The following is a 9,222-nucleotide window of genomic DNA, read 5'->3' as shown; positions in this document are numbered from 1 at the left end:
AAAATTGGCCTCCAGGGATCTCAATGTATCCTAGACAGAAAAAAATCAACTTTTGTTCTTCCTGTTGTGATACTACTGAGTGACCTGGAACTGGCCGGAGGTGGGCTTGCTCTCAGCAGGGAAACCTTCCTTCTTTCATTTTAAGTATTTACTAGATTACATGTTATAAGCATGGCTAAAGCTTTACATATATCCATGCATGTACATAGATTTAGCTTTGTCTGGCTTAGCACAGAGCAGAGCTGGCTTTATGTGAACAAGCTATGGGATGGAGGTTGGTGGGTGCCAGGGGCACCCTGGCTGCCACGCGGGGCCCCTCAGCCCGGCCCTCGGGGTCAGGGCCAAGGCGCAGGGAGTCCCGGCCTGGGCGTGGGGCGGTGGGGGCGCCGAGGCCGTGACCCGGGCCGCTGCGGAGGCCCGAGGCGGCCGCCCACCGCCGTGGCCCAGGGGGCGCCCTCCCCGCGGACCTGGCGGCCTGGTGACCCCCGAAGGACTCGGGGCCTGGGCGGCCGCCGACGACCCCACGGCCCCGGAACGCCAGTGGACCCTATGGAACGCGGGGCCGTCGTGGGCGCCCCTGCTCGATGGTAGTCGCTGGGCCCCCCGGCCGCTGCGGCAGCCCGCGGAGCCGCAGCCCCAGCTCAGGCTGGTCTCGCCCGGCCCGGCGCCCACCCGCGGGCCTCGCAGGCCGTGCACCGCCCGGGGGATGCGCTCGCGGCCCGCCGCCGCAGGCTACCCTCCCGGTCCTCCCGCTGCAGGAAGGCCGGGGCGGCAGGCGCGCCCGTCCAGCCGTTCGCCCCGCCAGCGGAGGGGCCCGGGCCTCGGGGCCACAGCGCCCTGGGAGACCACGCCGGAGACAACACGTGGGCCCTCGGCCCCTTGGGGTAAGAGGCCGGAGCCCGGAGCGCCCCCGGGAGGCCCCACCAGCTGTCCCCTTGCCCCGAACTCCCCACTGAGCGGCCCACAGCCGGGGAGGGAGGGGGCCCCCTCACACGTGGGCTTTGCATCTCTCACTTGCACCTTTTTCCGGGCACCCCACTTCCCCCCCGCCCCACTTTTACTCCCCCCCCCCCCGCCCCAGCCCTAACGCTCCTTCCCGGGACTCCCAGTCACAAAGGCACCCTTGTCTGTGGGCCCTCCTCCTGGTGCGGTGACCTTTCAAGGCACCGGCGCCCTCCTTCCTGGCACACAGCTGGGTGGCCCCAGGCAGTGGCACCTACTCAGTGACCTCCCTTCTTCATTCTTCCATCCCGGTGCCTGGTATAGGGCCGGTGGATCCACACTTACTGATTCAAAACTTTCCTGTACTGTGTTTTCCATTTCTCCAGGATACACCTTTCCCTCTAGGAGACAGTAAAGGGTAAACTGTTGTCAAATACACTGATTACTGCAGTAGCTTTAGTTTGTGAATCTTCCCAGATAGCCATGATTGCTTTACTTGTTATTTTACAGTTCTCTACTACTTCTGTCTTAAACAATAGTGGGCTTGAATACCATGATGCTGTAGTTAGGTATGGAAAATAGTGTTTGGGGCTGTGGGCTTTTTAGTGTCTCTGAAAAATGCATGCAGTGCTTGCTCAACCTGTAAGTAAGGTTAATCCCGTTTTCAGGCGGAACAACTGTTTTCAGTGATTAAAAGCAGGGTTCCTGGCCCAGTTTTATAAGTCCCAGATAATTCACCATATTTTTTCCTATTTGTATTTTATCTTCCTATCTGATAATATCTTTCTTATCACAGACCTTAATTTCCTTATCTTCTGTCAGACAGATCTTCCAATTTGCTTTTGTCTATGTTCCCCCACCCCCTTTTCTTGGTTTGGCTTGCCTCTTGTTTCTCGTTGATTTTATATTGTTTTCCCCACCCTGCACTCATAGTCCTTTTCTCCTGCTTTCTAAGTATTTTCTTAACCTCCTTTAGATGGGGAGCCAAAGTTCGTCTTTTCTTTAAATCAGCGTTGTACCTTACCCATAAATGTGCCTGTCCCACAAACTGTATAGGATTTTAAGGAAACAGAGGAGAAAAATGGGGAGAAGAAATGGTGAGAACTGTGACACCAATCTGAGTATGAAGGTGAGTGTTTGGGCAGCAGCTCCCATCGTTAAGACCTAACTCCCATTGAATCTTACTGCTGAATCACTTGAAACTGTCTCTTTGTGAGCAGTTTGTTCTGAGTTTTCCTCTGGCACATTTGGAATATCAAATGGAAAATTTTAAATTTCTTTTAACAAAGGAAAAGTTAACCAGTTCTCTCCAAAACTCAACATCAATTATAATTGGATTTCGTTTCATTTTCTCACACATATTTTGTGAAAAATGTTGGTAATATAGGTGGAATATCAAAACGTATAACCAATTCCCAACCTGTAAGGAATTGCAATCTAGCTTCATGTGTGGTTGAAACCTTCCTTACCAATTGACAAATTTAGTTACATTAATTTTATTGTGTAATCTCAACAGCACAGTTCATCAGCTTCCCTTTACCATGTTAATTCCCTCACATGTTATTTGTACATTAGTGTACAAGGGTTACATACATAGCTGAGAGAAGCTTGAGAATCTGTAAGGGAGGTTTTAAAAATACAAATAACTGGACCATACCCTCATCCTATTGAATCAGAATCTGTAGTATTTTTTCAACTATTATTTTTTAAAAGCTCCCCAGGTAATTCTCACGGAGAGACTAGACCCAAAACATAGTATTTCAGAGAGCAGATAATAATGTATTAATTTTATCTTTCAAAAATCTCAAAAGAAAGAGAATCTGCAGCCTACCTCCCAAGGTTCAGGTATCCTTCCCATCAGGAGATAACTTCTTTGTGGATCAGTTAAATCTTCATACTGTATACAAGCTTATTTCTCCCTATTCTTACTTAGTGTGGAGATGCCTAATACTACCTAACATTCTATTTGTATTTTGCTTAGTGTTGAACTTACAAAGGATTTTCTCATTTGAGATGGAAAACAACTGAGTTCATTCCTAAAAAAAAAATTCCTTTTTAAAATAATAAACCAATCACGTCTTCACTTTTCCTTTTCCAGAATAAATTATTGCAATCTTTCCTTACACACCCCCCACATTTTTGTCCCCATCACACTCAGCACAATGTCTGGAACATAAATATTCAGTACACATTAGTACCTTTCCCTATTCATTTTTTGGTTTTCTTTTGAGTGTTTCCTGAGTGTTTCTCAACATCTGGAGTTCAGAATGAGTAGTGGGCTGCTCAGTGTTGAGTGTAATATGAGGATTAAGAATTTCCTTTGGTTGATGGAAAGATTTTATAGGCTTTCAGATCTGATACTCAGATACAGAAAATTTGGTGAATATGCCATTGTGTACCAGGGACACACTGCACTGGACATTTTATTATATTTTTTAACTCAATTTTGTAAGCCTGTGTACCATTATTTTTAACAAAATGAGAATGGAACCATAAATTATTGTAAATGCTTTTCCATTTCCTGACTAATAAGTGTTATGAAGCTGATAATAGTTTGATAAGAGAACATTGCATGCTCCTCAAATATGCTGGTATTAACCTTTTAAGAGGGAGAGGGGGGTCATGAAGCTTTGTGCCTTTTGTCACATTCTACCCAAAGGACATGTAAAATTATGTACCTGAGCTTTTAAAATGTTCTTAACATTAACTTTATCTTAAAAGAAATATTCTTTTAGAACTTACCTCACTGGATTTTGGACTCAGAAGTACCTGTTCCTGAAAATAAAAACCTCCCACCTGGAAAGGATAATGCAGCAGGTGGTAAGAAATTCTAGATGTGTATATTTATACTTATATTTATAAATATAGGAAAATTTATATTCATATTTGTATATGAATAACCACTCATATTAAAGGGGGTTTATTTTTAGTATAACCAGTTTATGTAACTATTAATTGTCATTTTTTTCCATGTACATTCTTTCAGGCAAAATTAACAAGGTAAGGATAAATGTTTGGTTTTAAATAATTCACAAAACGCATTATTTTAAAATTATATGCATGTTCTTTAAAAAAATTTTCTTTCCTCATAGTTAAACTTTAAATTTTATTTCTGTAGAGTTCTTCAATCAAGTCAAAGCCTTTAGTGTTTTACAGGGCTGCAAATTGGTCATTAAATTAATATAAAAGGAAATTAACTTTGTAGTGAATATAGTGTTTTCTAGTCATTGCCGAAAGAAATAGTTCTCAGCCTTTAAGATATCTTGAAGCAGTTGGAATGGTTAATATTGTGTTTTGAAGAAGTGAGAAAATTAATCTTTCATTTACTTTTTTGAATCAAAATGTAAAACACTTAACTGTTAGTAAAACAGACAATCTTAATGATATTCAAAGCTCATTAGTTAACACTGTTTAGTTGGTATTTATAAGATGATACTGATTCCTACTGAAATCAGTAAAAACAAGTTATGGCTGTATGTATATCGGGAAGTATTGTAGGATTTTACTATAGATTGTTTGGTTGGAACTATATATTCCTTGGTTATAAGAACTATACAGTCTTAGAACATGAGTAGGGAGCAGAGATATATTGTGTTTAAAAGTCTTCTGTGCTTTATAGAACCATTTGGAAATTCCAATAGAGAAACTGATGCTAGAACTTAATTTGTCAGAGCGTGCTCACAAAAGAACACAGGTGAGATTTTATTCATCATACTCTTTTCCTAAAGTATTATTTTTTAAAAATGCATGCAGTTACTAAAATGTTGTCCATGGCTTTTCTGTTATCAGAATAGTGAACAAGAGATATTTCACTTCTGGAGTTATCCTCTTAAGGAAAGAAGTACCATGGAGACCAGGTGAGAGGATATTTTGTAAGCCCCTAAATTAGTGAAATAAATTTAAATACTGAGGAGTTGACTACTCATCTGAAATACTAGGACAAAAAACAACCAGAATAAAAAAGTATTATGTGCAAATAATACTCACCCTAAAATAGGAAGTAGCTGGCAGACACCACAGAAATAATCAGTATGTGGGTAACTGAAAGTTTACTGGGCTATTACAATCAGGGTTTAGATGGATTAGAGTTTGGACTTCTCATTGAAGAAAAAATGAATTGTAAGAGGAAAGTAATACTACTCCATGTGCCAGAAACAATTTGAATTCCTTACGTGTACTAACACTTTTAACCCTCACAACAATCCTATAAGGTAGGTAGTGTTACCACCATCCCTGTTTTACATATGAGGATATTGAGGCAGTGTGACAAGCTAAGTAACTTGCCCAAAGCCATCCAATTAATGAATGATGGAACCAGAGTGTACAAGTAACTTGGTTCACGCTCATAAGCACTGTAGGATATTGCTTCTCAGACCTTACTTGGATTTGAATTCTTAGTTTTTGGTTCTTAAACTTTAGTGTGCGTTAGAATCAGCTATAATGCTTCTTAAAAGTACAGGTTATGATTATTTGGAAATTAACATTTATTGAAACTATTATGTGTCACTTTTACATATAGTATGTTGTTTAATGGAGAGCTTGAGTTCTGTTCCTCTTTAGTACCTAGTTTTGACAATAGGGTGGTTCACCTTATAGTAGCTATCTCCTAGTCAGAGGGTTTTACCTCTGTGAGGCTTAGGATAAACTCCCCTACCTAATGCTAAAATCTGAGGGGCAAAACCAAGAAGTGCTAAAGGGATTGTCCTAATGGCCTAAGGGAATGTTGGAGCTGATGGGAATAGGAAAGGCTACTTTTACTAGGAAGAACTCAGCTGGAAACGGAGATTTCAAGGTAAAAGATCAAATGAAACGTATTGAATTCTATTAGACTAACAGAAAAGCAAGCACTTTATGAGTCAGGCAGACTTACGATGCAGGTTACGATCATAGACATGGGATCCCACCACCTAGGTTTAAATCCCAGTTCCACCACTTAGTAGATGTGTTACCTTAACCAGCCTTGCCTCAGTTTCCTTATCCATAAAAGGTAGAAAGTTAAAAGTACCTATGTCGTGGGGTTGTTGTCAGAACTAAACAGAATAATGTGTGTGATACACATTTGCTGTTAATACTGGGAAGGCCTAATAATATTATGAGTTGGAAGATTGGTATCAATGAAATATTGTATTACTGAGATTGTTCTCCTCGATATAACGTCAACAAGTAAAAAGAATAAAAATAATGATTTTCATTTAGTGTTTAACATTTTGCAAAGTACGTTTATATAATCGTCTTGCTTCTTAAACCACCTACAAAGTAGGTATTCTCATTTCTCCTGCCTCCAGATTCCATGATCTTTTTACTGTATTACATGGATTGTTAATTAGCAATTGTAGATTTAAAGTAATTTTCCTGTAGTTTTTGAAAGGCAAGTCAGTATACCTAGTTTTTAGATAAATGAATAAATTTTACCATTTTCTGTAGAAATGAAAGTATTTTTCAAAATCTTTAAAGATTATTTTGCTGTCTTTAATATAAACTGGCTTTAAAAGAAGATAGTGAGACTATACATATTTGTCAATTAATAGATCAAATTTTTCTTTTTCCCCCCTTCTTCTGCCCCCCCTTCTTTTTTTCCCCCTTTCTTCTGCCCCCGTCCCCCGGTTCAAGCTGTTGTTTCTCAGTCTGGTTGTGTAGGACACAGCTCCCTGGCGCATGCTGGTGTTATGAATCTTGCACTCCGCTCAATCAGCAGCCCAGCTCCAGGGAGAGCTGCTGTTCACAATCTTTGAGCAAGGTGCTCCAACCACTTGAGCCCCCAGGCTGGCCCCAAATTTTTCAATGTCAGTATTTCTAATAAGCTTAAAAAAAAAACAACTAACTATAAACTCAGTATTCTATGGCCTGGCCTTTTTGGAGTTCTCATTTTAACATAATACCTAGACGTATTATTCCTAAAACAAAAGAGTACCATCAGATGAAAATTACTATAGACTATATCTGGGGTAATTTTGGTTTGATAGACATTGTTTTGCTTCCTTTTTTGTTAGAATAATTTTAAAAAAACACAATGGCTAAAGTAGAAGCCTTTATTAAGTAACCTAAATATGTTCTTTAAGAGTTTCCTTTTATCTAATTCTGGGTCAATAAACATTTCACTATAATTTCACTTTGAGGGGGATAGCCTCCTTTTCAGACGTCATAATTGCATCTACAATATATTCATAAGCAAACAGATATAATTAGCCACTTTTAACCTAGTGGCCATTCATAGCCACAGTTAGCCATATGTAGTTATAATGATCTCATTACCTGTGCCTGCACAAAGAGATGTCCAGTTAATATTTAATCAGTAGTTTTAAAAAATGTGTACACTTAGAGCATATTTGGAAATTAACATATTTCTATTACATATAGATACACATATGCCATTAGGAACTAAACAGTAACCAGTCTTTGATAAAGTTTACTTATTCATTATTATTTTAATAGCATTTTAATTTTAGTCAACAAGCCATTCATTAATTAAATCATTTTTTAAGGGATTTCAAAAAACCTTCAATGGAAACTGGCTTTAATGTGACCAATAATCCCAAAAGGCTCTTCACTCTGAACCACTCACTAACAAGTGCTTCAGTCGATAAACAAGTTGGTTCTTACTCTGGACTACAGACTCCATTAGGTCTCTGCTGGCCCTATGCTGATGGAGATTTTTTTAAGGACAGAAACGAGTCTCATATTAATTTATGTTCAACTACAGAAAACAATAATGGTGAAATTTTATCTGCTCCAAACTGGAATTTGAAATATGGAAACATCAGTGTAGAAGAAAATTTAACAGATGAAAGTGATTTATCAGAAGATGAAAAAACAAATGATAATTTACTCAGCTATTTTAAAAAGATGGACCTGAACTTAAAGCCAGAAACAATAGAAAATGTTGAAGAATCTTTCACGGAGGAACCAAGTGAAGTATTTCTGTATCCTGATTTTCTCCCTCCTCCTTTCAATACTCTGGACTTGCACAAATTAGCCCTCTCAAAAACTGAAAATTGGAAAGCAACAGTAGACTCTCTAGAAAGCTGTACTGAACATTTGATAACTCGTTTACTGGAAATGGAACGCTTACAGCATATGACTATACAAAAAGAGAGGCCAAGACTACAAAATACCTTCTGTACTCCAGCGGTAACCGTTCGACCCTCTTCCTCCAAAACTATACCCAAAATGAGACAGCCAAAATTTTCTGACTCTGTGATTCTTCAGACAACTTGTATAGATAAAAGTAGAGAAAAAAAGAAAAACAGTTCTGGTTATTGCAAGTTTGAACAAAATGCTTCAAAATGGAATTGGAGCAATGCTGACAGATATAAATGGAATTCTAGACCACCATCTCTGAAAAGTTCATCCACAACAAAACAACTGATGGCATCTTATGATGATTTTAAGAACCCCAAAAGCTCCATTTTAAATCCATGCCAAGAACTCTCAACCAAGCCTACTACTGCTCAAACAACTCAATCACTGGTTAAAGTGGTCTCAACAAGATCTTGCCTGCCAGCAAAGTCTCCAATACCAGTTTCACCCATACCTCTGACTTTTCCTGAAAATCTGAGGGAGGAAACTAAAGGGTCAACGACAAAAAAGAGATTTTACCAAAAAAACATACTATTGAGCAGACCATTCTACATTCAGAAGCTAAACTGTTTATCACCTTCATTTATAGTCAAGGATAAGTGCTCACCCATTGAGCAAAAATAACTTGTTTTTTCATACATCTGAATGTGAGCAAATGTATATCCAGGAATCCCAGCTAAAATATGGTTCATCATTCTGAGATGCAAGTATTAAACACACACACACACACTCACTGTGATATATGGAATAGAACTTGTGGAAATCACTGCTGAGGTATCTATATATCAATCCAAGGGCTTTCATACTGACATACTTGACAATCTTTTGCATGTTCCGTTTCACTTAGTAAACTATTCTATTTAAAAGATTTTTTCGTTGTGATTCCCAATATAATCCCATCATCAATAAATAGTATAATGGACTTATTGCTGCTATAATTTTCTTGTATTGTTATACACGTTACAGTTACCTCTTTCCGTGATTTTTTTTTTTTAATTTTTCCCACTCTGCTTTTTTCCTCCCTTCCCATCTCCACAAATCTCTTTTGTCTGTCATTTTGACTTATCCTTTGGGTATTTGGCCATTAAAAGCTAAAGAAGTTGCTATTTTCTTAAATTAATATACAAGATCCTGCAGACCCTCCTATGAATCCTTAGAAACTTTCCACTTCCCAGTTCCTTTGTCATTTGAAAGCAAGATCAA

The 9,222-nt window shown here is 39.2% G+C and overlaps 1 protein-coding gene across 1 annotated transcript; it reads left to right on the top strand.

Moving 5' to 3' along the window:
- The first annotated feature begins 540 nt into the window (after positions 1-540).
- Positions 541-8,944, top strand: FAM217A (family with sequence similarity 217 member A). Its single transcript, XM_081057365.1, has 7 exons — positions 541-884; positions 1,919-2,071; positions 3,678-3,762; positions 3,929-3,942; positions 4,562-4,636; positions 4,732-4,799; positions 7,425-8,944. The coding sequence occupies exons 2-7, from the start codon at positions 1,973-1,975 to the stop codon at positions 8,641-8,643; spliced, it is 1,560 nt and encodes a 519-aa protein (XP_080913491.1). The 5' UTR covers positions 541-884; positions 1,919-1,972; the 3' UTR covers positions 8,644-8,944.
- Positions 8,945-9,222: the final 278 nt, after the last annotated feature.

This window comes from Rhinolophus hipposideros, assembly GCF_964194185.1.
Source record: "Rhinolophus hipposideros genome assembly, chromosome: 8".
Classification (NCBI taxonomy): domain Eukaryota; kingdom Metazoa; phylum Chordata; class Mammalia; order Chiroptera; family Rhinolophidae; genus Rhinolophus; species Rhinolophus hipposideros.
Note: the sequence above shows the minus strand (reverse complement) of the source record. Positions and strands in the feature narration are given on the sequence as shown.

Coding starts and splice junctions, on each gene's coding strand:
- FAM217A (XM_081057365.1), top strand. CDS start 1,973: ATGTGCCTGTCCCACAAACTGTATAGGATTTTAAGGAAACAGAGGAGA. Junction 2,072..3,677: donor ACACCAATCTGAGTATGAAG/GTGAGTGTTTGG, acceptor ATATTCTTTTAG/AACTTACCTCACTGGATTTT. Junction 4,800..7,424: donor AGAAGTACCATGGAGACCAG/GTGAGAGGATAT, acceptor TCATTTTTTAAG/GGATTTCAAAAAACCTTCAA.